The 27,344-nt window shown below is 44.3% G+C and overlaps 1 protein-coding gene across 1 annotated transcript; it reads right to left on the bottom strand.

Annotated features, from left to right (window-relative positions):
• Nucleotides 1–432: 432 nt before the first annotated feature.
• On the bottom strand, nt 433–15,391 carry LOC309523469 (coagulation factor IX-like). Its single transcript, XM_082207342.1, has 8 exons — nt 15,247–15,391; nt 9,963–10,126; nt 9,478–9,505; nt 7,669–7,782; nt 6,049–6,177; nt 4,330–4,502; nt 2,682–2,796; nt 433–1,327 (listed from the first exon to the last, which is right to left on the bottom strand). The coding sequence occupies exons 1-8, from the start codon at nt 15,311–15,313 to the stop codon at nt 783–785; spliced, it is 1,335 nt and encodes a 444-aa protein (XP_082063468.1). The 5' UTR covers nt 15,314–15,391; the 3' UTR covers nt 433–782.
• Nucleotides 15,392–27,344: the final 11,953 nt, after the last annotated feature.

The raw sequence follows: 27,344 nt of genomic DNA, 5'->3' as shown, positions 1-27,344 counted from the left end.
AACTGGACCTAATGGTCAGGGGTCCCTTTACCTTTATGTACAACCTGAGACTATGATGGGGCAGTGGGGGGAGGTTGTTGGGTAGAACCCAAAGCCTCAGAGTCTAACAGAAATCAGACATGGCTCTGTCTCTCTGGCTTCCTGGCCTCCTGCTTCCAGCTTCCAACTTCTAGATTTAAACACTTGCCGGATCCGGGAATTAGAAGGGTCTTGGCATTCAGCCGACTCTCCTGCCCATCAGCTCATAACACCAGGGTACTCCAAACTACACCCCCAAAAAAATTCCTCTCACTTTGAAATAGAAACTATACTGTTAGCATATTTGTAAATATGTGTTAAATCTATCTGTTGAAAGAGTCTCTCACACACATACACACTGAACTTTTTGTCCCATGTGGCGAGTTTTGTGACGTTTTGAATTCAAAATAGTGCTGTTTTTAATGCTGTAATTTATTTGTGGTTTTATGGCACTTCATTCTGATACACATAATAAATGCACAAAGTGCTGATAGCATGGTAAGTGCATTAAAATGCTAAGTTTCCAAAGTACTTTACAGAGCTTTGTTTTACAATGGTGTGGCTTGTGATACTAAATATTGGCCTTCTACTGCCCTTTATCTTTTCTTACTCTTCTGGACAACAATTCCTATGCTTCTTTGTTTTTAATTCTAGAAAACAAATTCAGAACAATACCTTAGGATGATTATACCTGCCCCTACCCACCTTACACTACCATGAGATGATTGTTTTAAGGAACTGAAGACATCTAGCCCCTGGCTTAATTATGCAAGCTTTGTTGTGTTTCTTATCCACTGAATGTAGTCTGCAACTTCAGTGTAGACATCGTAATCGCCCTTCAATGCACATTCTTCCCAGCAGCTGGCTATGGCTGTTAGGAACCAGGTGCCTTCCACGTCTGTGGCATAAGGGCCGCCACTGCCTCCCTGGTGCGTTCTCTTAGCTGTGGCAGAGACACCAGCACAGAACATGTTTGGCAAGAGGGTAGACTCGCCATCCCTCTTACAAGTGCTCTGGTCAACACGGTGCACCTTCAGAACCTGGAGAACACTGGCTCTTTTTCGTTGGTCCTTTGGCCTCCACCAGCCGCTCACCGTGCCTGGTCCATGCTGCAGAAGGCTGTTTGTGAACTTTTCGCCTGCGATGCAAATCGGGGTGACGTAATAGTTCAGCTCCAGCGGTGAATCTAGCTCGAGAAGTGCAATGTCATTGTGGTACCTGTGGGTAGTGTTGTATGCGGGGTAGCGAATCGCCTTCACCACCCGACGTTGTTGTTCAGTGTGGTCGAAAGCGTCCGTATTGTGCTCACCTGATGAAAAAAGAGCCATTGGATACACATAGGTTCTTTAAACGGGAAATTTGGCATTCTGGACATACACTTAGTTGTCAACACAGCATGCTCCAGGCTGTGTCAGATTAAAGCAACGAGTCCAGCACTAAACTCAAGGCACCAGTGTTAAGTATACAATATGCACTGAAATGAAAAAAAAACCTCTACAACGTGTCTGTGTCGAACTGTGAAGCATTGCATGTATATTTCTGTTGAAGAGCAGCCTAACAGGTTAATCATTAGAGTGGCTGTATCACAGGACTGTATATCTGCTGGCTCAGTCACATGAAATAGATACAGTGGTGCCTTGCAAGACAAGAAGAATTTGTTCCGCGAGTCTTTTCGTCTTGCGATGTTTTTCGTCTTGCGAAGCACGGTCCGTCGCAACTGCGCCTCTTCAAGCGGCTTAAAAAAAAAGCGCAAGACGTTTTCGTCTTGCAAAGCAAGCCCATAGGGAAATTCGTCTAGCGAAGCAACGCAAAACCAAAAAACCCTTTCGTCTAGCGAGTTTTTCCGTCTTGCGAGGCATTCGTCTTGCGGGGCACCACTGTACTATTAGAGGTCTGTGTATATGCTAATCTGTGGGCATCCATCTTGGTTGTGGGAGTTCTTTGTTTTCAAGCAGCTGGAGAGTATGGATATATTAATTCTGTTCTTCAGTAAATCAGCCTCAGGCTAATGAACTGGATGCAATATATTTATAATCTAAGATACTTATTTCTTTTCAGCTACTGTTGATTAGGATCATAGAATAGGAGAGTTGGAAGGGACCCTGAGGGTCATCCAGTCCAGCCCCTGTAATCTTAGCTAAAGCATCCATTACAGATGGCCACCTGAGCTCTGCTTAAAAGCCTCCAAGGAAGGAAAGTCCACCACTTTCTGAAGGAGACTCTTCCACTGTCGGGCATCTCTTACTGTCAGAAGTTTTTCCCCTGTATGTTTAGTCAGAATCACATTTCTTGTAACTTAAAGCTATTGGTTCAAGTTTGATTGTCTTTTGAATATTTTAAGTTATCTGTTTCTTATCAACAATTTAGATGCTTTGTTTGGATTTTTATGGGCTGCTTAGAGGTTGTCTTACAATCAAGTGGCACATTAACATTGTTAAAGGAAAATAAATAGATGGGCATAAATAATGATCCCATGGAAAGGGAATGCACTTTATACATGCTCAATGGCATTCTCTCCACCTCACCCCACCCCAAAGTCTAGGAACAGAATAAGGCCCCTAATAAACCTGTATTCAGCTTTCTCATTTTACCAGCCCTCCTGAGACTCTAGGCAAAAATGCAGCCAAATTCCAGCCACACCTCAAAGTTGTTTTATCACTTACCTGCCACAACAGTGTGCAGCCCATACTCGATGCAGTGTGCTGCGGTGGCAATCCACTGCTCATTGATGATTGTGCCTCCACACAGTTCTTTTCTTTCGTAGCTGAGCATATAAACCTACGAGTGAAGAAAACTGTATAAGATCAGGATCGACCCCTTAAAGTACATATGCAGTTACAGCCCAATGGTAGTGTTAATGGCAGCTGCCTCTAGAGGGCAGCAAAGGCTGGATGGTGCAGCAGCAGCACGCTGAAATTTGCTGAAATATATATATACCACAGAGAGAAATACAGTAGCAGGTAAAGTGTATTTACTTATGCCTAATTGCATAGAAATGAAGAATCAGGGAGGCTTGAGTGAATGTTTCAGGATACAATCCTATGCAGATTTGCCTGGCAGTAAAGTGAAGCAATTTAATTAAAATGTAGAATTCTCTCCCGCAAGAGGCTGTGATGGTAGGGTATGTCATTTTAGGTAGGGAAACTTAGTTTTTGCCAATTTCTTCAGTGAGGTGTCTGAAAAATACATTTTTGGGTGTGAGGAATTCAATTTTGCTGTTATTTTTGTGACTGGGCAAGTCTACATTTGAGGAAGAAGCACATAAACTGCTTTCAGAAAACCAAAGAATTTTAATCTGACCTTCTGAAAATGTCAGGTAATGCTAAACAACAGCAACAATTTACTGCAAGTATTTGGCAATCATTTTAATGATTTCTATGCAATTTTACACACATTTTACTTGCCAGGCAAAACTAAATTATATTAATTTAACCAAAATAACCTTTGAATTCCAAAGTCATGTTACAACTTTTTAGCACCCATCATTTTTGGAATTTGAAAGTTGAAAAATTCAACTGGTCTTACATAGGCACTAACTTGGATTTCAGTTTCTATAGCACCCTTTATCAAAAGGTACAACATTAAGAGCACATTTCATGGAGCATAATTAAAGCAAAAATAAAAAGCATAGTAATAGATAGCATAATAATAAAATAATAATCATAGTAACAGTCTCCCTCACCTCACAACTTTAACACGCCATAGAGTATTTAATGGCCAAAGGCCAGGGGTTTTTTTTGCCAGGCACCTAAATGCGTATAATGAAGGCGCTAGCTGAACCTCCTGGGGAAAGCATTCCACAGATGGGGAGCCACTGCAGAAAAGGCCTGTTCTCATGTTGCCAACCCTCCAGACCTCTCAGGGAAGAGGCACATGAAGAAGGGCTTCACAGAACGATCTCGGGGTCTGGGCTGGTTGTGGTATAGGAGTCCTGATTCGTTCAAGGCTTTATAAGTGAGCACCAGTACTTTGAATTTGGCCTGGAAACTAACTGGCAACCAGTGCGGTTGGGTCAGGATTGACATTATATGCTCAAACTGTCTTGTTCTGGTGAGCAATTGAATTCTGCACCAGCTGAAGTTTCCGAACTGTCTTCAGGGGCAGCCCCATGTATAATGCATTGCAGTAATCCAAACTCCTTTTACCATTGTCATGTGGTTCCCAGACAATTGTCCAGAAGGGAGTGTGGCCCTGAGACTGAAAAATGTTTCCCACCCCTTTAACTAGAGGGAATGGTTCTCCTGTAGATTGCCTGATGGGGGCCTTCTATAGCTACCACATTTGCAAAACAGCGAACTCTTGTTGAATTACCTGCCATGGGACTTCACCCTTCTTGCTGTTTGTGCTGATTGGACTGGGAGGCGTTGGTCCCACGAGAGCAGTCTGGGCTTTATTGACAGACACATCTCTGGGGTCATTGGTAGCATTGCTGCTTCTGTTCTTCGCTGCCTCTGGAGCTCCAATCCTCCCGCATGGAAAGGGCACTGTGGAGAAACTAAAAAATCACTAATGCGCCGGAAAGTAGGCTCCGTGCACAAGCGCACCTGCCAGAATTTGAGTATTAGCCTTTCCTTGATGTGAGGCTGCTGCTGCTGCAAGCATCATCAGCTCATTCGTGTGTCCGCTTTTCAAGGGTAAGCCATAAACTTAAGAAGGTGCTTTATGTCAAATTGGACCATTGGATCAGGTCCATATTGACTGGCAACAGCACTCCAGGAAATAAGACAGGAGGCATTTCCAGCACTCCTGGGACACGATGGGGAATGAACATCCGACTTTTGCATGCATCCCAGGTGATTTGCCACCGAGCTAGAGCCTTTCTCCATTTGTCCATTGGGTTCAGGATTGCCTCCACTGACTGAGACATAGTAAGATATACCAGAGATTGAAGCTGGCACCCACTGAATGCAAGGCAGGTGTTCTACCATGCAGCTATGAACCAAAGCAGCTCACAACAATGCCGGAAAAGAATCCAGTAGTAAGGAAAATCCATTGCAGCACATTGCAGTTGGAATGTATCAGCAAGATTTAAAATAAGCACAGACTCAACATTACCACAGGCTGTCTCACATTACAGTATACTGCATACCACCAAGACTGAGCAACCCACTAGCAATTCACACTAAAGTTTAATGATAAACATACTGTTATGTACTGAGTTGAATAGGATCCAAAATGCAGCAGTCTGATTGGTCCTAGAACAATAGGATTCAGAATGCAGCAGTATGATTGGTCCGCAGGAGCCACCCAATCCAGCTCCAGGTGGAAGTGAATCCACAACCTGATTGGCCTACAGAAGAATCCTGGAATTAGCCAATCACGTGCAGCCCATTGTGTAAATAATGTATATAAAGCTGATATTGTGGGGGAACTTCCATTTTTCCTCCTCACCATTATGAGCTGAATAAAGAGCATGAAATCCACTCTCGACCCCAAGTATATTTCACATACCAAGACAAAAATATACCGTATTTTTTGCACCATACACTCACTTTTTTCCTCCTAGAAAGTAAGGGGAAATGTCTGTGCGTGTTATGGAGGGAATGCCTACGGGTGGCATGCGTACGGATTTTCCTCCTCTAAAAACTACGTACGTGTTATGGTCGGGTGCGTGTTATAGAGCGAAAAATACGGTAATTAATAGCAAAATGGTACATGAGCCTGAGATCTAAGAAACATCCCCCCCTGACTTCTCACTTGTTTTTTAAAGGCTTCTTTAGCACTTCATGAAGAGGCAGGAAAAACTAAAGCCTCCTCCCCATTCCATCCCATCCCATCCCATCCCATCCCATCCCATCCCATCCCAGATGCAACTGACTAGCGAACCTTCTGGTATGACAACTGCAGGTAGCTATTGGCTAGTACCCTTTCCACCCAGATTTGGATAGTCTGCAAACAAATCCCTCACCTGGAAGGGAAGAACCTTTTATTTCAATGGAACCTGTTCCCACCAGGTTTGGAGTTTTATTCTGCTAAAAGGGTAGAAGATTCATTGGTCAAACATTACTAAACAGTGCTCAAATCTTTTACCTGTTGGTTCACAACTCTTCTGGTCTTCCATCAGTCTGTACCCAAGAGCACAGGAACAGACTGCCTTCCCTTTAGGGCCATTCTCACATATCTGCTTGCAACCTCCATTCTTCGCTGAGCATGTAAGGTCTGATGGGGGGGGGGGTTGAAATTAAATTAAATTTTACTTGAAACTTGCCAAAATACAAGAACATACTTGTGGCATGAAACAGGTGCAACAAGGATGCCCCCTAATCAACCACATTTTTGATCTGGTCCACCCTGGCATGGTAATCTCATGATCTTCATTTAAAACTTGTATTTCATTGTGTTGCCTCTAGGCAACATGCATGGTTCCTCCTCCTCAATTTTAACCTCATAACAACCCTGTAAGGGCTAGTCAGTGTGGTGCCCTCAAGGCACTGTGGAACTCATCACCTCCTGCCAGCGTGGCTGATGGGAGTTGAAGTCCAACAACATCAGAAGAGCAAACACTTTATTCATGGACAATACTTTAAGAGACTTTGATAACCCAAGATTGTGGGAATTCAGATTGAGTCCTGCAATCAGTAAGGTCTAAAGCCACAGCTTACAGGTGTCATAGGTACTGGATCAGACCCTTACTGCAAAAGAACACCCCACTCCTCCTCAACTTTATTGCATCATCATATCATTGAGATCTAAAAAATAGTCTTATGCTGATGACATCATTGGCACAGATCCACAGCCTGTAGTATAGCTGCAAATTCAGAAGCGTAGGGTCCCTGTGTCACACCCTGCCCCCTCAGAGCCACACCCCCTTCTAAGATTATACCATATTCTAAGACTATACAATAATCTTATAATTATACAATAATAATAATTAGGGATGCATTGCAAAATGATCAGTGCAGATAGCCATGTATTGCCTTTCAGATGGATCTACTCTTTTCTGTGGGCAAATGATTTGGAATGCTCCTATAACTTCTTTTGGAATGGCTTACTGTACATTGTTGTTTTAAGTTCCATTGAGTGTAGAAGAACTTGCACAGCATTCTCTTGAAACCGAAGCACCTGTTGTTTTCAGTGTTCCTAAATACTTGGCTTTGGAGCATGCAGAACAATTCCTCCTTGTGGCACTTCAAATATGAAACAGCCACCCAGGAGAGGTCCACCTTTTAGCATTGCTGTTCACTTTCTAGTGTGTTGCTACAGCCCTACTTAAAAAAGAACACCTTGACTTGTTTAGGTTGCTATTATTATTATTATCAAAGGTAAAGGTAAAGGACCCCTGGACAGTTAAGTCCAGTCAAAGGTGACTATGGGGTTGCGGTGCTCATCTCGCTTTCAGGCTGAGGGAGCCGGCGTTTGTCCACAGTTAGTTTTCTGGGTCATGTGGCCAGCTTCTGCCACAACGGAACACTGTGACAGAAACCAGAGTGCATGGAAACACCGTTTACCTTCCTGCCACAGCGGTACCTATTTATCTACTTGCACTGGCATGCTTTTGAACAGCTAAGTTAGCAGGAGCTGGGACAGAGCAACAGGAGCTCACTCTATTGTGCAGATTCCAAGTGCCAACCTTCCGATCAGCAAGCCCAAGAGGCTCAGTGGTTTATTTGTGGTTCCAGGCAACTGAGCACCCATTCCCCATCAACATACCAATCTCACAGTTCCTTCCTTCATATCCATCTAGGCACAGACATTGGTAGTCACTGGGTTTGCATTGACATGTTCCACCATTCATGCATGGCCTTGACTTGCATCCCTCGCCACCTTGGAAATAAAGATTCAATTGTAACTGTAACTAAGGGTATCCATGAGTCATATTGTGATCTACAAATGGCTATCAATGCATTTTACCGCAGAAGCAAAAGATAAAAGAAAACGCAGGGCAGTGAGTCAGGAGCAGCATGCCCCACCGCTTTCACCTTAATGCTAGCTATGGTTTAATGTCACATCCAAAAAAAGAGACAGCTGTGGTTGGCTTAAATTATGCCTTATTATTAAAAACAAGTCAGAGATCAAATTGTGGTTTAGTATCTGGATTGTTTCAGCAAAGCAGAATTTAAACTAATTGTCATTTCTTGTTTGGATGCAATGAGAAACTCTGGTTAGTTTAAACCAGCAAGCAGATTCTTCCAGTCCCCTCCTGGAAGTTGCTCCGAAGGAGAAGAGAGGAGAGCATAAGAGCTCTAGGTTCAAGCTGCTTCACTCATGCTAAATTATGGTTTAGTGATAGGCTTAAACTTGTCATTAATCAAAGGAACCTCTGCTCTGGTAAACAAATCTGGGGAATAGGGACATCAAGGGAGGAATCTAGCAGAATCAGAGTCTTTCAACCCTTATAGTTTCAAGGGCAGTGGCGTAGCTAGCTGCTTAGGTGCCCATGGGGGTGGGGTGAGTTGTGTGGAGCCTCTCCGTCGCCGCCCCTCAGCTGAGGGAGAGGCAGTGGGCAGATGCAAGCCCCACACTGACGTTTCAGACAGCACAGAGCCTGCAGGCACCCAAGCCACCACATCACTCCCAGGAGAGTGCACTCTTCCCACCTTGGATCAAATCTATGCTTCCAGGTGCTATAAGAAAGCTGCAGAGATAGTGCAGGATAGTGCACTCCCTGGAAATGATCTCTTTCAGCTTCTGCCTTCTGGAAGAAGGTATAGGGTTATAAAGACTAGGAGTAGCCGCCTGAGAAACAGTTTCTATCCAAATGTGATTTTAGTTTTAAATGCAGTGTAGGGCGTCTCTATGGGAGTGTGTTGTATTTTAAAAATGGGGTATCAGAGTTTTTTGGGAGCCCCCCCCAATTTCGTTGTTCTGTATGGGACAATGTCAATAAAGATTATCGTATCGTATCATATTGTATGGCTCAGGCATGCTGCAGGTCCCCTGGTAAATGCCGGCTCCCACGGTGTGGCGCCCAGTGCCAGCTGCACTTCATTATGTTTCTTGACTGAACTAAAAGTTTCATGAGGCCAATTTTTTAAAACTCATATTTTTGTCATCCCCCTCAGTGATGACACCCAGGGTGGCCTATACCCACTGCACCCCTTCCTTCCGCCACTGTTCAAGGGATGAGTGGTTGCGTATGCGTCAGTCTTTGCTGTCTCCACCTATTGTCAAAAATAGTTCAAAGCAAATCCATGGGAGTGTAGCTATCATTGTTGAAATCCAGTGTGATGCTAGGCATATTCAGTGTAATATTAAAGACCCAAGCTTCTTCCATGTAATAGATAGAACAGTTCAGTGGTCTGTGGGCTGCTATTTGATGAACGCAGAATATTGTGGCAGCCTGTGATAGCCTGGTTCACTCCAGAAACTGTGGACCAAAAAACTCATTGGCCCCACACCATGCCAGCTGCGACTGATGGAAGTTGGTGTCCAAACCATCTGGCTAGTGAAGGCAATTGGTGGGTGAAGGTAGCCGGGTTGGCGAAGGTAACCAAAGTCAGAAAAAAAGATACTGCTTACCATAAGCATATGTATTCCAAAATCTGATCTAGAAGAAAAATTATTAACATTAACCTCAATGGTAAATGCAGGCAGAGAAACAGCAAACAGGTTTATAGAACATTCGTATTACTTTAGTATTGACATCCAGGCATTTCACAAGCATTTTGGCAGGTTCACACCATAGGTCAGCACTGCCCATCTGTTCTGAAATATGTCCCAGAGTAGTTTAACGATCAGTCCCTCTTCCAGGGAATTCTGGGAACTGGAGCTCTGGGAGGGGAACAGGAGCCTCCTAACAATTCTCAGCGCCCTTCCCAAACCACAGTTCCCAGAATGCTTTGGGGGAAAGCCATGACTGTTGAGGGGCTGTCCTGGTGCTTCAAGTGCCTGCTGTGGATGTGGTCCTAGTTGTGTTTAGTAAAGAATATTACTAACATTCCCACCCACCCACCTGCTCATTCGCCAAAGCACTCAGTGACCAGCATTTGAGATCTCACAATTACCGTTTGCAAGTCGTCTTCAAAGACTTCTCTTGCTTCCTCATAATCACATACTTCCTCAATACATTCACGCTCAAGGTTTCCTTGCAGAATTTCTTCCAGTAAGCCAGTATTGTGCCTCTTATATCGGTGCAATAGAGCATTTGCCTCATTCTTGTCAACGAAAACTTAAACATGAAAAGAAATTAGAAATCCACTGAGAAGGCTGCTTCCAATGTTGTCCACGCGCCCCCCGTCCCTCGGAATTGCATAAGTGGGAGGGGGCCTCCCTGCCCTCTCCATTGCATCACTGGTGCTGCTGCCAGACCTGTATTCCTGGCGCTACCAGGCCATGCTGGGAATCGAACCAGGGATGTCCCATGATCACATTCTAAATTACAGTGGTACTTCGGTTTACGAACCTAATCCGTTCCGGACGTCCGTTCTTAAACCAAAGCCATTCTTAAAGCCAAGGCGAGCTTTTCGTAATGAGGCCTCCCACAGCAGGTCCCCTTCCACCATTCAGATTCCATTCTTAGACTGAGGTAAAGTACACAAACCGGGACACTACTTACGGTTTTGTAGAGTGTGTAAACTGAATGGTTCTTAAACAGGACTGTTCTTAAACCGAGGTACCACTGTAGTTGTGTTCTATGTTATTATTCAAGCACTTCTAGGAGCTTTTTCATTTTGTTTTCCAGTGTAAAGGTAAAGGGACCCCTGACCATTAGGTCCAGTCATGACCGACTCTGGGGTTGCGGCGCTCATCTCGCTTTATTGGCCGAGGGAGCCGGCGTACAGCTTCTGGGTCATGTGGCCAGCATGACTAAGCCGCTTCTGGCGAACCAGAGCAGTGCACGGAAATGCCATTTACCTTCCTGTTGGAGTAGTACCTATTTATCTACTTTGACGTGCTTTCAAACTGCTAGGTGGGCAGGAGCAGGGACAGAGCAACGGGAGCTCACCCTGTCGCGGGGATTCAAACCACGACCTTCTGATTGGCAAGTTCTAGATTCTGTGGTTTAACCCACAGCACCACCCGTGTCCCTTTTCCAATGTAGCAATGTAGTTCTTATTAATAAATAATCAGTGTGGTGTGAGCAAATATTTATCCTGACAGTGTGGCCCAGAGGAAAAAAAAGTTTGAGAACTACTGCTTTATAAGTATATAAGAAGAGTCCAGCTGTATCAGGCCAATGGCCCATCTAGTCCTGCATTCTGTTCTCACAGTGGCCAACCAGATGCCTCTTTTGGAAAATAGCAGCTAAATTCAGAAGCATTACTGCCTCTGGTCGTAGATGCAGAACATAGCCTTCATGGCTTGTAGCAACTGATAGCTTTATCCTCCGTGAGCAGGCATGCCAGGCCCCCTCAAGGGTCAGCAGTGTCCGTGCCCACATGCTGTGGGCTATGCTTGTGCCAAGCATGCAAGCCCTGGGGCATCCGCATGACATGTCCTTGCACCCCGCAGTGTGAACGCATGACGTCGCCCGGCCCCCTCAATCGCAGTGGCAAGGTGGCATGCGTGTCCATGAATTTATTCAATCCTCTTTTAAAAGCCACCCTCTCTTAAAACCCTCTTTTAAAGCCATCCAAGTTGGTGGCCATCATCACTAGGACCTCGTACCTACAGGACTGCCTCTCCTGGTATGCCCCGCGGAGGACCTTATGGTCCATAAATAACAACACTTTGGAGGTCCTGGGCCTCAAGGAGGTTAGATTGGCCTCAACCAGGGCAAAGGCCTTTTCAGCACTGGCCTGGACCTGGTGGAAAGCTCTGTCGCAGGGGACCAGGGCCCTGCAGGATTTGACATCTTTCCACAGGACCTGCAAGATGGAGCTGTTCCGCCAGGCCTTTGGTCTGGACTCAGTCTGACTCCCTCTTTCTTTTTTTTGATGGAACCCCTTATACAGGATTCTGTATATAAATTTTCCCTCCGCTCTTTGCTGGCCCATGTAGGATCAACATGGATAGCTGGCCCTGGTGAATATTTGATGTTTCCTCCCCTTATGGTCTTGATTTATGGGCTGCCAGTAAAACAAGGCTCCATTTTAAGCTGTATTTTAATCAATTGGTTTTTGTTTGTTTTTTAAACTGTATTTTATGTTTGGTGTTAGCTGCCCTGAGCCTGGTCTTGGCCGGGGAGGGCGGGGTATAAATAATTTACTACTACTACTACTACTACTACTACATCCTGTGGGAATGAGGTCCACAGTTTAACTATGCGCAAACGTTCCCCCCCAACCCTTATGATTCTGAATAAAGTGCTGATTTAAGCTAGAACAGTGAAAGATTATACGTTCTGAAGGGAAACTAGGATTGTTTGTGCCACAAACTAGACCCCAAATGCAAGACCTGTGCTCCTTCACGCTCTCTCCCTTATACTTGCATTTAACTGTTTGTCCTTGTTTCTATCTTTTAAAGTATGTATGATATAAAGGTAAAGGGACCCCTGACCATTCGGTCCAGTTGTGGCCGACTCTGGGGTTGCGGCGCTCTTCTCGCTTTTACTGGCCAAGGGAGCCGGTGTACAGCTTCCGGGTCATGTGGCCAGCATGGCTAAGCTGCTTCTGGCGAACCAGAGCAGCGCATGGAAATGCCGTTTACCTTCCCACTGGAGTGGTACCTATTTACCGTATTTTTTGCACCATAACACTCACTTTTTTCCTCCTAGAAAGTAAGGGGAAATGTCTGTGCGTGTTATGGAGGAAATGCCTACGGGTGGCATGCCTACGGATTTTCCTCCTCTAAAAACTACGTGTGTGTTATGGTCGGGTGCGTGTTATAGAATGAAAAATACGGTATCTACTTGCACTTGATGTGCTTTTGAACTGCTAGGTTGGCAGGAGCAGGGACCGAGCAACGGGAGCTCACCCCGCCATGGGGATTCGAACCGCCGACCTTCTGATCGGCAAGTCCTAGGCTCTGTGGTTTAACCCACAGCGCCACCCATGTCCCATGTATGATATAATCACATCTTAATTACAAGTTTTTATTATTTACCTGTTTTAAGTCTTATGTGTTCAGTTTATCCATATGTTTTATCTTATGCTGGTCTATGATCGAAATAAAGTTTGATACCTATTCACATATATATTCACAACATTGTCTACAGGTGCTGTTATTATCCCTCTGTGGTTCATGCAGAAGTCTTTTTCCAGCCCTACCCAGAGATCCCAGAGACTGAACATGGGGCCTTCTGCATGCAAAGGAGGTGCTCTACTTCTGGGCTGCAGCTGCTCCTCTAAAGTAAAGCATTTACTCTTCCACCAAGATAAGATTGTCCTGCAGATATTAACCCAAGTGCAGAATAAAGTTGTGAGTTTTGTACTACTGAAATGCATCGTGTAAAATGTAAATCTTACATTATGCTACATCTCATGAGCAACAAACGCCAAGATTATAAAACCTGGAGTAATCCAAGGACAGATGCGAAGCTGAAGTCAGACTGACCATGTCTTTTGGGGTCCATTTTTTACCCCATGCTCTGACTTAAGGTAATAATTAAACGTCCGATTGCCACCCATGGCTTATTTGCCAAAACGGAAGCACACTCTGCAGAGCCAGTTATATGCTCTTTAGTCCTGCTGACTGCAGTGAACAGGGGCTCAATTCTCCTCATCAAAAACAAGGCTACTCTGAAATGCATAACTTTGGCTGGACGTTTGGCTGCATTATGCAGCCACAGACACATCCTTAAATGAATGGAAAAGGAAGCATTTAATCATTAAATCAAATGTGCATATTTTTTACTCTATTCCAAGGGACCTTCCTTCCTGGTTGCTGACAACAAGGGTTTTTCAAATCTTGTTTTAATTTACCAGATTTACTCCAGAAAGGGAAAATAGAGGGGAAAGATGAGTTAACATTTTGATGTCAATGTAATTCCAGGTAGAATGGAGAACCCCCTGTCTTAAACCCTGGAGAGCTGTTGCTAGATGGACTTATGATCTGATTCTATATAAGACAGGTTCCTATGTACCTCACGGAACCCAAGATTTTAAGGTGATCCCAATTTTTAAACCCCCACAAAATATCCATTTGATCAAAGCCTTTCTCAACCTCCTGCACTGCCCAGATGTTTTGAACTACAATCCCCATCAGCCCCAGCTAGCATGGGAGGGGAGTTGCAGTCCAAATTATCAGGGGGGCAACAAGCTGATATTATGAAGGCTGATTTAATGAGAACTCCCTGCAGATGTTCCTTTTTTAAAAATAATAATTACCCATTTGGCTTTATACTCCAACATCAAAATTATTTTATTGATTGATAGCAATGTCTCCTGGGGTAGCTCAGGCAGTGGAGCATGAGACTCTTAATCTCAAGGCCTTGGGTTCGAGCTCTACGTTGGGCAAAAGATTCCTGCATTGCAGGGGGCTGGACTAGATGACCCTCATGGTCCCTTCTTTCCTCCAAGGAGCTCAGAGTGGTGTACATGGTTTTCTTCTTCCTTCTCTTCCTCCTCATTTAATCCCAACAACCACCCTGTGAGGTGGGTTAGGCTGATAGGCAGTGATAGGCCCAGGTCACAAACTGAACTTCCTGGCAGAGTTGGGATTTGGAACCCTGGTCTCCCAGGTCCTAATCTGACGCTAGACTACATTGGCTCTCAGAGTTCATTGTTCTTCATTATTTTTAGTCTACACCTTATATATGACGTCAAGTTTACTGGAGCTGCTTCCTTCTTCCTTGCATATCTGCCCCGCAAGTGGGTCAATTTTAAATCCATACTCTAATGGAAACAAAGATCACATTAGATTAGAAATATCTGTTCTTCGGACCTGGGAAGAAACCCTATGTAGCAGAGTGAGAGTTACTGCTGATGAAATGTGTACGGATAACAACTTCAGTCCCTGTTCTGTGCTATTGAAGGGGGTTAAGTTTGTGCGAGAACTTCCTCTGCCTGACTGCCCAACTCATATCAGATTCAGTTGGGTAGCTGTGTTGGTCTGACGCAGTCGAAATAAATAAATAAATAGTCCAGTAGCATGTTTGTGTGCATGCACACGAAAGCTTATACCCAGAACAATCTTAGTTGGTCTCTTAAGGTGCTAGTGGACATTTTAAGTAGGTAGGTAGGGTGATTCTGGCCCCTGTGCCTTTGCTTGCTGACCCCTGCTCTAGCTGTTAATGAAAGTTGGGTCCTGCGTGATACTCCTCTGGCGGCTGAGTTTTCTTTAGAAGCTAGGATTTTAAAGATTTCATGCTGCTTGTAAATGTTTTGTCCCCTGTCCGATGCCAGAGCTCCTCTCTCATTTCAAGTCAGAAGAAGCACAGGCAGCCAGATAGCTTTAAAATGAACTCACCTTCGCATTCAGCGTAGAGGAGGCATCCTAGGAGACAGGCAGCAAGGGTGAAGAAGCCGAGTGCCATCTTCTTAAAAGCACCACGGCTGGTTTGCTAATGAATTGTGGACTGGGAAGTCTCTTGGTTTAGGGGTCCGAAGTGCAAGTACATATTTGTTTTGATTTTGGCTTGACTCCAAGGTCATATTTAAATTTTAGGTCGCTGGATAGACATTTCAGGACATTTCTGAAATGGTTGCCCCTATGTAAAAAGTTATTTCATTTTGGGCTCAACCCTCAGTTCATTTCTTACTTTAAGGCCCTGAATGAATATTTCCAGGTGGTGTCGATTTATGCACAAGTGAAGTAAACTACAGTTTAGGGTGTCAGATTATGAGAGGAGAATTGGGGAGGTGGGGGAATGACTAAGGCCACGACCATACCAGAACATCAAAGTAGTATCATACTACTTTAAACAGCCATGGTTTTGCCCAGAGAATCATGGGAACTGCAGTTTGTTAAGGCTGCTGAGAGCTGTTAGGAGACCATGATGTCCCCCTAGAGAACTACTGCTCCCAGAGTTCCATGGTAAGAGGGATTGTTTAACCACTTTTGCAGGAGTCATAATTATTATTTGTTTTCTGTATATGCAGATATGCAAATGTGAGAAAACAAGGGAAGCAAATAATTTGTTGGATGCAAACAGATAGACCCAATATCCACAATAACCTTCTCCAACAAACAATTGTTCAAGAAACCTTTGCAATAATGGAAACAAGCATATTAATTTTCCATTTTGGTTGTTTGTTGTAGTATCTAATAAAACATTTAACTTCCTCCAACTCAGTCCTCATTTCTGGGATTTGCATTTCAAAATGAGAAGGAAAGCTTCCATGCTACAATAGATCACAGCCCAGCAATCCTGATCCGGCTTAATTTGCATTAGTCTGTACTGATAATTGTCAAAGGGCAGCTAATTAAATTTCCAAACGATGGTGCGTGCCCTGCGTTACTCATGTTCCAATGCTGCAACATAGGAACTACTTTATACCACATTAGACCATTGCTCCATCTGGCACAGCACTGTTCACCCTAAGTGGCAGTGGCTCTCCAGAGTTTCAGTCTCTCTCATCAGAAATGCCAGGGATTGAAGCTGGAACCTTCTGCATGAAAAGCAGACGCCCTACCACTCAGCAATGGCCCATCCCTTAAGTAAGATTCTAGTTCTCAACGTTTTGATCAAAGGGATACTTAGGCTGGATCTAGATGCATCAAAGAAATGTTTCAATTAAACATGTCGTAAATTTAAACAGGGAAAACAGGTGGAGAAAAATGGGACTCCACAGCACCATCTGGTGGCACAATGTTATAGGTAAAAAAGGGAAAGGACCCCTGGACGGTTAAGTCCAATCCAAGGTGACTACAGTGGTACCTCGGGTTACAGATGCTTCAGGTTACAGACTCTGCTATCCCAGAAATAGTACCTCGGGTTAAGAACTTTGCTTCAGGATGAGAACAGAAATCGTGCTCTGGCAGCAGCAGGAGGCCCCATTAGCTAAAGTGGTACCTCAGGTTAGCACAGTTTCAGGTTAAGAACAGACCTCCAGAACAAATTAAGTTCGTAACGAGAGGTATCACTGTATGGGGTTGCAGCACTCATCTTGCTTTCAGGCTGGGGGAGCCGGGGTTTGTCCACAGACAACTTTCTGGGTCTTGTTGCCAGCAGGACTAGCGCATGAAGGACCGTGACAAGTTCTAGTGCGCATGGAAACGCTATTTACCTTCCCACCACAGCGGTACCTCTTTATCTACTTGCACTGGCATGCTTTTGAACTGCTAGGTTGGCAGGAGCTGGGACAGAGCAACGGGAGCTCACTCCGTCGTGGGGATTCAAACCACCGGCCTTCTGATCGGCAAGCCCAAGAGTTGCTCAGTGGTTTAGACCACATCGCCACCTGGTGGCACAATGTTATATTGCATATACAATGCCTTTACAGTACCCAGGGTTAAGAACTTACCGTATTTTTTGCTCTAAAGGACGCACCCGACCATAGGACGCACCTTGTTTTAGAGGGGGAGAGCAAGGGAAAAAAAATCTCCCCCTCTCTGCTCAGCGCCCTTCCATTTCTCTTGTGGCTTCGCTGAAGGGGCGCTGCGCAGAGAGGGGGAGAATTTTTTTTTCTTGCTCTCCCCCTCTAAAACAAGGTGCGTTCTGTGCGTTCAAGGTGCATTCATAAGGATATAATGAAAATACATAATTTAACATAAATATAGATTGGAAATGGCTGTGTATAGTGAATATTTATCTACTTTTAAAATTCTCATTCTTGATCTTATTTCTTCCTTTTCTTTATCTTCTTGTTCTTTTCTTTTATATTTTACCTTTCATTTCTTTTTTTTATTGTGATTATTGTTTTGTAGAGGTGCAAATAATTGTAAATACCAGAAGAGGTAAAATGTTTTCTAATTTTCTATTGGTTACATGTATTTTCCTTTTTTTGTGTATTTGTATTTTTTTCTAATTTGTACTCAATAAAATTAATAATAAATAAATAAATAAATAAAGCTCATCACGTGTCCATCTCCCCGTCCCACTTGGCGGCGTCAGGCAACTTCATGTTTTGACCCATGAAATCAAGGAACATGGAGGCCTGCAGTAACCGGCCCAGCCTCTGGAAGTGCCGTGTATGGTAGGAGAGACTCCACAGCTGCTTTGATCCCTTCGTATTGCAAGAGGCTCTCTGGCGTCTCATGCTTGAGGAGGGTTTCCACCACTGCCTGAGCCTCGAGGTAGTTCCGCGAGTTTGTGTTCCACATGATGGAAAACTTCAACACAGCCTCTGGAAGAAGGGGTTTGGGGAAGACACGTCAGGAAGGAGTGCAAGTTGCAGGCACCTTGAACCAACACACCTCTCTTGCGAAGCGTGGCCAGGTCTGGGCACACATCTGACCTGCGCCTTTCTTCAAGGCAGGGAAGCAGATCCAACACCCCTCCCCACCTAGTAGAAACAATTAATGATGGGAGGGGTGACTGAGTTTATTCCAGACTACTTGGCTTTCAGGAATGGGTTTTATAATATTTATAAAAGTACAACAACAACAATATGCATTATAATCTTTGCTCTAGTATTACAGAGCTGGTGGAGCTAATTTGAGGCTGTGTACACACCATACATTAAAAGCATTATTGCTTCTCTCCTGTAAGAATCCTAGGAACTGTAGATTACCCTTCTACCACATAGCTACAATTTGTAGCACCCTTTACAAACTGCAATTCCCAGGATTCTTTGGGAGATATGTGCTTTTAATGCCTGTTTTTCCTGCAGCAGGCATGCTCAGCTACCCCTCTGGAAGTTCAATCCCACAGAAAGCTGTGACGGCCACCAACTTGGATGGTTTTATGCAGGAAAGGCTATCAATGGCCATTAGGCACGATGGCTATGCTCTACCTCCACAGTCAGTGGCAGTAATGTTTGTGAATAGTAGTTGCTGGAAGATGCAGGAAGGGAATACAGAATGCTCTTGTTTCCACAGGCCTCTGGTTGGCCACTGTGAGAACAGGATGCTGGACTAGACAGGCCAATGTGGCCTCATCCAGCAGGGACTTCTTATGTCCTTACGTGGTTCAAGGGTAGAGATTGTGAGAAGGCATCTTCCAAAGCAATCCCACCCTGCAAATAGCTTTGGAGCCTTCTTGCCTCTAGCCTAGCCCTCACCCCTTTTCCTGTTCCCGCTGGAGTCATCTTTTGCTTGCCACGCCTGCGGGCTCTCTTCCGGCCAACGCTGCCAATGACAGATCTTAAAAACTTGGGGTCGGTGAGATTCGACAACCACAGCACCTTGCGTCTGCTGGACCTCCTGAGCGGAGCGGGTTGTGTCTTGCTCCTCGTGAAGTAGGGTGAAATGTGAGGAGTGTTGCAAGCTGGTGCAGAGGCAGAAGGTCTGGCCGAGATGGTACAGCACGGCTTCTCTGTCAGGGGCTTCTTCCTAACCCAGTGGAACACCAGTATCATACGCCTCTTAGATGGGTTGGACATGCTGAAGAAGGTGCTGGAGGCCCAAAGACCAGGGTGACTTCAAAGCGGAGGACGCAGCAGGCAGTTCCCTATCGATGGTGCCAAATCCAAGCAAATGTTAGCTCCAGTCCTGTTAAATCGATCCAGCAATTATGGACATTAAATAAGGGATTAATTCCTCAGGCAGTATGAAAAGACTTTCTGTGGCTTTTTAATAGATGGGAGCCCCCAACTACTGCCACTGTTGACAGCCTGTTGCCCCTTCACTCTGCCTGAATGGGTTATGTCATAATGGTTCCTTCATCAGGTGCTTGTGAGCATGAAAATGCTGTTGGGAGTTTCAGCAATGTAGGCTCAGGCATAACATACTGTTTGAAAGTCTGAACATTTCCTCTTTTTTTCTTTAACAAAATTTATATACCACATTTATAATTTATATACAAATTATTAGGAGAGTAAGTTAAAAATATACTGTAGTTTATTCACTTAGAGGCTAGTTTCCATACTTTATTCCTTCTTATACTTCTATCCCACCTTTCCTCCACAGAGCATACACACTTCAGCCTCCACCTTCTCCATTTTATCCTGACAGCAATATTGTGAACTAGGGCCATAGCTCAGTGGTAGAACAACTGCTTAGCATGCAGAAGGCATCAGGTTCAGTCCCCAGCATCTCCTGGTGGGACTGGGAGCGCTCCCTCTGCGCTTCGGAGGCTTTGCGTTGCTATCGCTGAAGCCAAGGAGCCTGCATTCGCTCCATAGGACGCACACACATTTCCCCTTAATGTTGGAGGGGGGAAAGTGCGTCCTATAGAACGAAAAATACGGCAATTCATTCTGGAGGTCTGTTCTTAACCTGAGGTATCACTTTAGCTAATGGGGCCTTCCGCTGCCGCCAACGCACGATTTCTGTTCTCATCCTGAAGCAAAGTTCTGAACCCGAGGTACTATTTCTGGGTTAGCGGAGTCTGTAACCTGAAATGTCTGTAACCCGAGGTAACACTGTAAATCGCTTTTTCTTTGCAGATCTAGCTGAGTCTTTTACACAGGAAGCTGCCTTATACCAAGTTGGACTATTGGCCTATCTAGCTCAGTATTGGTGACTCTGACAATAAATACTATAATGGCTCTCCAGAGTTTCAGGCAAGAGTCTCCCCCAGCCCTATGTCAGGGACTGAAGCTAGGGCTTCTTGCAGGCAGTCCTACAACATCTGAAGGGCACCAAGTTCCCCTCTTTTGCCCTGGGTTCAGCAATTAGCACATCAAATGAGCTGGGCCAGTTCTTTTAACCAAGTTCTCTGGAGGCGGGTCTGTCTTCAGGGGTACAGACCATTCCCTCCTCTCTTCCTTATTTTCTTTTAATTAGGCTTGCAGATGAACTTACAGCACAAATCCAGCTTTCATCATCTCCTGTCCAATATTTACAGGAAGCAACTATCAGGGAAAAAACCCCATAATCCTTGCCTGGCTCTACAAAAATTAAATTGAAACACACACACACACACACACACACACACACACACGGCTTTGAAACTCTTCTGTTCAAAGGCAACTTCCCTTGTTGAATAAACCCAGGATGCCTGAAAGATTCCCAATGAGATGAGTAAATACAATTATTAATTCATCACAAATGGTGCATTCTGCTGGAGAGCTAATAATGTTCTATCCTATTTCTTTTCCTGAAAGCAAATGTATTCTCAGATTTTGTTTTAATCTGCTGGTAACTGTCTCATCTGGAAAGAAAAACAGGCAAACGAAACCCTAGACTCTGTGCAAACAGTTTAAGGAACAAGTTGGCATTCACTGACAAGTCCCAACTTTCACTTCCTCCTACAGAGACATTTTTAATGATTAAACAGCAGCTGGGACACTGTCCTTGTCTTTATCTAAAAGTGCCCAGAATTGTTTTGAAAAATGGCTGGAAAAGATTCCCCACTCCAATCACTGGTTGCTCTGCTTTAAGCTGGAAGTGGAACAATGGTTCCACTTCCAGACTTGAAGACCCTCCAGGTGTTCCTATTTTCCAGGGATGGCCCCAGATTTACAGAAGCCATCCCATTTTCTGATTTCACCCCAGAATGTCCTGCTTTTCCTTAGGACGTCCCTATTTTCATTGGAGAAATGTTGGAGGGTGTGGAGTTAAGTGATCCCCGAGCCAAGGGGATAAGGCACTATACAACTGGTATTGGAAGGTTTTTAATATTTGATGTTTTATTATAATTTTATATCCTGCTGGAAGCCCCCAAGAGTGGCTGGGGAAACCTAGCCAGCTGGGCAGGGTATAAATGTTGTTGTTGGTATTATTATTAAAAATCTGAAGGTAGCCCTGTATAGGGAAATTTTTAATGTTTGATGTTTTATGATGTTTCTATTGTAGGAAGCTACCCAGAGTAGCTGGGGCAACCCAGTCAGATGTGTGGGGTAATAATAATAATAATAATAATAATAATAATAATAATAAATAGGACATTCCTATTTTCATCGGTGAAGTGTTGACAGGTAACTTGTAACGATCAGAGAAATCCCTTTTCTCCAGCCCCAAATGTTGGAGAGGGAAATTTTGATTGAGACCACAGTTTGTGGTTCAAAGGTTTTGTACTCTCAATCATTATTTGACCTCCCAGTCGCAATTTAGCAGGATTGTTTGTGTGTGTGGATGCAAATGCAGTTGTATTTGGAAAGAGCACACTCCTGGAGAAAAGTGGCAGAACATAGAGACAGATATGGCAAAAGCAATCTAGGAAATCTGGGTCCGGGACTGACTGCTTTCACAATAAAGGGGAGCCTGTTTGTAATAGCTAGCTAGCTAGCTAGCTAAATAAATAAATAAATAAATAAGATTAATCACCATCAGTCATAATCCACAGTGTGATAACACACCACCTGCACCACTATTCCATTGACTTTAATAAGAACTTGGATTTTGTGAGGGGTGGGAAAAGGAATCTGAGCAGAGTAACCATAAAGTGGGGGTGGTGGTGGTAATTTTTTGTCCACAATGTTAAAAAGTGAGCATAGTGTAGTTGTTCCATTGTGAGTGCCTAATGCATAGGTGTAGGGTGAAATTTAGTCCAGTTTGGATTTAAAGATGAACCTATCAAATTTGCACTTTCTGAAGCAATGCAAGAACCAAAACACAGCCATCCTTCTAAATTTACACGTACCAGTGCTATTTTTTTCTAGAAAGAGAGGTGCCAGAACTCACTATGAGCACCGCCCTTGTTCTCTTATAATGGGATGACGCCCACCTGAGTGTTGCCAGAACTGAGTTCTGGTGAGTTCCAGCTGCCTTGCACTTATCAGAATTTTGCAATGCAGTTCTCCCACCAATCACTGTTTACAAAAACATATATTACATAGAAGTGTGCTCAACAATGAATATCTTGGGAAAATAACTTACAGAAATGCATTATTACTAGAACAAATTGCTTGCAGAAATGTGCACATGATTCAAAACTGCACACACAAAAAAGTGTTTGTTGGGTGGAATTCATACTAAAATGAAGAATCTTCATGAGTAAACGCCACAGTGCTGTAGAAATGTTCAGAACTGAATTTAAGAATGGGAAAATGAGAAACGGAGAGAGCTGAAACGGGCAGATCCATCCACACGCCTACTAGAGTTCAAGAAGCAACACCCTGCAGCTTTCACTTACTTTCTGGGTGATGAGATCTGCTTTAAAGTATCTGTAATCTAACCTGATCAAAACAGCTCATTCAGTGCTGCAATTTTTTTTTTTGCCATTTCTAATCCACAGCCATTTATTTAATCCAGAATTGTCACTGTACTATTTCCATTCTATTTCTTTTGCTGTTAACTTTGCAAAGCTGTTTTAATGCCCCCTGGTGGCGAATGTCACAACAAAAAATCCTTGTCCATAACCGGCAATTTTAGATTGCATGGCTGGAGATTTCTCCCGCCCCCCCCCCCAATTTTAATCACAGTGAGATGACCTACTTCTATGTATTTGAATCTTAAAAGGGGGAAAAATTAATTGCTTAGGCTACATGTTGGCGGCGGCAGCAGCGGCGGGAGGAGAGGAATCTTGCATGGCAGTGGCTCTGTGCAGGATGCAAAATATAGAACCACCTCGCCTCCCATTCTTCTCCCAGTCCGTCTCTCACACAGCCGTCTCCTCAGCAATTGGGGTCTAACAGGCATCTAACGTAGCTTTGCCAAAACTGCTTAAAAAGCTTGGGGCACATGAGTTTATCGGAAGGGCTGCAGCTCACTGGTAAAGCTCATGCTTTGCATGCAGAAGGTCCCAGGTTCAATCGGAAATGTAGAGCACGATTCTGCCTACACTGACTGGCAGCATCTTTCCAGGGTTTCAGAAATGCGTCACTCCCAGCCTTATCTGGTGATACTGGGAAATGAACCTGGGACTTTCTGCATGTGAAGTATGTTTTGATGGATACAAATGCACAGAAACATGGAGGGTTGCCATCCGCTTGCTTCACTCCCCCGCCTACCCACCAAGCCCTTAACCAACCCCCTTTTCCCCACATCTGGCCAACTCCCCCAACATTATACCCCCCCACTTTGCACCTTGTCCACCCCATCATCTATCCCCTACCATATCAATCCCCTCCTCTCAAAACCAGCCAGAAGAGCCGCCTGTTTTAAAGAAGAGAGGCACTTCAGAGAGTGGTTTTCTGAAGCAGCTTCCTCTCATTAAACATGTCACCCTGAGCTACCTGTCACCCTGCTGCAGTGCTGCACACAAACCTCATGGCAGGCACACAGCTGCAGCATGGCACCCTTACATTTTTATGTACACAGTATAGGAAGATCTGGAGGGTGAGGGTATGAAAATTGGAGCTGGCATAAACACGACCTACGTCTTCTATGTCATAAATCAGTTCGACGCTACAGGTGCTGTTTCTGGGATTCAAGAGGACCTCATAGATCTGAGGCAGGCAATAAGGTACACCATGCCCCACTGGCTAATCCTTTTGCAATCTAATGGGAGCCCTTGGCAGGGATAAGCAGTTTATTCCCCCTTTTTTCATTTATTTGGCCAAGCAATCAAGACTCTGTGCTCCCAAAGGCACTTGTCTGGGACATCTCAAAAAGGCTGATGCCTTGAAGAGAAACTATAATTAAAAGCAACTCTACACTATCCCTTAACAAATCAATATTTTTCTTTCAGCTTGTAACAATCAGTTCAGCTGAGCCAGAGCAGGAAAGGTAATCTTCCCCCTCGATGACTAACATGGACACGTATATGCCCTCTTTCCAACATGTTCTCAAAGCAGCTCACAACAATAGGGAGGGGGTTATTAAAACACACACCAAAATTTAATAAACAGAAACAAAATAAATAAAATATAATCATTTGCTCAAACAAACAAACAAACAAACAAACAAACCCATCTTTCTGGACCAAAATGGAAGGTTTTACAGCTAGTAAAGAGGGGGAATTGCTGGGTTCAAAAGCCCCCACTTCTAATAGCTCATATTCATATTAAACATAGGAATAGCAACTTTCCAGGATTTCAGACAGGCAACTTTCCCAGCCATTTCCTTGCATGTGTAATGATACTATTTGCCTCAATTTTGAATGCACATTTCAGGAAGTGGGAAAGATGAAGAGGGAAGTTTTCAGGCGCTGCCTTTTCCGTGCAAAATTGCCCCAATGCAAATTCCTTATTGCTACCACCATTATCACCCACCCACTGAAAAAAGATATACCTTAGTTCCATTGCTAGTCCCAAGATTTTCTTAGGTTCTTTGAAATAACTTTTTTCCAGTGATGTCTTGGGAGAGAACCAAGGAGCAAAGAAGAAAAGTCGGTTCCTCATGGGCATCAGGAAGACTGGCTTAGGATTTGATCCAAAGTAGAATTTGCAGTTCCATGCAAAATGTCTGCATCACCTTCCTCTTAGCCAGAACCTACAAGTCTTCTCCTTTCCATATGACTCTTCCCCTAATTCCTTGCCTTCATTTCTCTTGTAGCATCTCCCTCACTATAATTGCCTGGGCAGCCAGATCTTTCATGTAGGCTACAGACTCCTCATTCCTCTGGCTCGCCTTGTTGCAAGTTCCCAGGACACAATAGAAAAATACCTTATCCTGGAACAGTCACTGAAATTGTTAAAGTTAGGTTTTCAGTTCAGGGAAGGTCTTTTCTGCATCTGACATGGCTCTTCCTATAGTCTTACTAGATGCTGCCTATCTGATACCCTAAGCTGCCGCCCTAGTTTTCTCCCATCCCACTCCCCCCCAAAAGGGTGCACCTGCTCCCTGGCCTGGCTTCCTGAAGGGGTGGCACTTTGCTACTGCTCCTCTTCTGAGCTGTGAAGCCCATCAGCTGAAAATAGAACAAGGGAAGAAGGTGTAAGAGAGGCCTGGAACCAAACTCTCTGGAGCAGAGAGGAAATCACTGCAGATTTAGAGCTGTTTGACTTTCTCAGGAGGTTTTGGACTTTCCTTCTTTGGAGGTTTATAAGCAGAGGTTGGATGGCCACGTGTCATGGATGCTTTAGCTGAGATTCCTGCATCACTGTGGGTTGGAATAAATGACCCTTGGGATCCCTTCCGACTCTACATTAGTATGATTCTATGTACTTGGGAGAGAACCAAGGAGCAAAGAAGAACAGTCGGTTCCTCATGGGCGTCAGGAAGACTGGCTTAGGATTTGATCCAAAGTAGAATTTGCAGTTCCATGCAAAATGTCTGCATCACCTTCCTCTTAGCCAGAACCTACAGAACCTTAGCCAGAACCTAGGTGTGTGCCAGTCTGATTTGTGTGTGTGTGTGTGGTTTATTACTGTATATCATACAATGAGTAAAAGTTGGCAAGGAATAATACGTGTAAATATCTCCATCATGAACTTTATTGACCCTGATGCCAGCCTTATCTCAAACATGTTCTGGAAGGGCTCAAGAGACATCCTAGACTCCTAATACTTTGCGTAAATAGCAGCACATGCAATCTAGTTACCAGCAAAATCTAATCAACACCTGCTGTGAAATGATGGTGTCCACATGGACAAACAGTGAATTAGCTTTAAGACAGGAAACAAACAAGGATAACCAGTGGAGTCATTGCTCACTAGGATTATATTCTTTCCACTTTTAATTAAGCAGAATAAACAAAATGGGAAATAGGCAGGAAACTCTAGAAAGAAGCAACAGAACAATAGAAATATTGAAATTATAGGAATTGCTCATCTAAAAGTCTCCTCCATTAGAATACATCGGCTAAAATTAGTACAAACCCTATATTTTCAATGACTGGTTAGCTCTCCAAGCTCCAACAAGGAAGTTCCTCATGATATTAACACACAATCTGCCTCAAGTGAAGGTATACTCTTCACCTTCTATTTATTGCCTTGCTATTAGTGTGGGTTCTGTGGCAAAACTGTCATGCTCACTTCCTGTAGGCTTTTAAGAATAGCTAGATCTAGGTGTTTATGTACTATAAGATTCACTGCCAGCTTAAATTGCATTCATATTTTCTGTCACTTTGGTGAATACTCAGCCCAAACTCCCTGATGATCTCTCCCAGCAGTTTCATATAGATGTTGAAAAGCATGGGGGCGGGGGAGAGGACAGAGCCGTGAGGCACCCCCCAAGTGAACACCCATGGGCTGTCTGAGCACTCACACCCCCCCCCCACTTTCTGGACATGGCTCAGGAAGAAGGAGCAGAGCCTCTACATAACAGTGCCCCCAACTCCCAGCCCCCCTAGGTGGTCCAGGAGGTTATTGTGGTTGAGGGCTTGAAAAGCCACTGAGAGATCCAGCAGAACCAGGAAACAGCTTTCAACTCTACCCTTAACCCACCAGAGCTCATCAATCAGCCTGACCAGGGCAGCTTCAGTCCCATCTGTGATGGGGCCTGGAACCCAACTGAAAGGGGTCCAAAGGTCTGCAGTGAAATTTCAAGGACAATGTGGCTTTAGTCACTGAAAGAAGATACTGGAATACTTTAGGTAAAAGTGCGGCAGTCATCTTGCTTCAGGCCGAGGAAGCCGGTGTTTGTCCAAAGACAGCCTCCCAGGGCATGTGGCCAGCATGACTAAACCACTTCTGGTGCAACAGGACACTGTGATGAGTGCCAGAGTGCACAGAAACACTGTTTACTTTCCTGCCACA

Source organism: Podarcis vaucheri, assembly GCF_965113315.1.
Source record: "Podarcis vaucheri genome assembly, chromosome: Z".
Classification (NCBI taxonomy): Eukaryota; Metazoa; Chordata; class Lepidosauria; order Squamata; family Lacertidae; genus Podarcis; species Podarcis vaucheri.
Note: the sequence above shows the minus strand (reverse complement) of the source record. Positions and strands in the feature narration are given on the sequence as shown.

What these genes read in the sequence shown, in the direction of transcription:
- LOC309523469 (XM_082207342.1), bottom strand. Translation starts at nt 15,313, where the DNA reads ATGGCACTCGGCTTCTTCACCCTTGCTGCCTGTCTCCTAGGATGCCTC. An exon ending in AGGAAGGAACTGTGAGATTG is followed by an intron (nt 6,178 to 7,668) that starts GTATGTTGATGG and finishes CCCCCCCATCAG; the next exon opens with ACCTTACATGCTCAGCGAAG. An exon ending in AGGGTGAAGTCCCATGGCAG is followed by an intron (nt 2,797 to 4,329) that starts GTAATTCAACAA and finishes CTTCACTCGTAG; the next exon opens with GTTTATATGCTCAGCTACGA.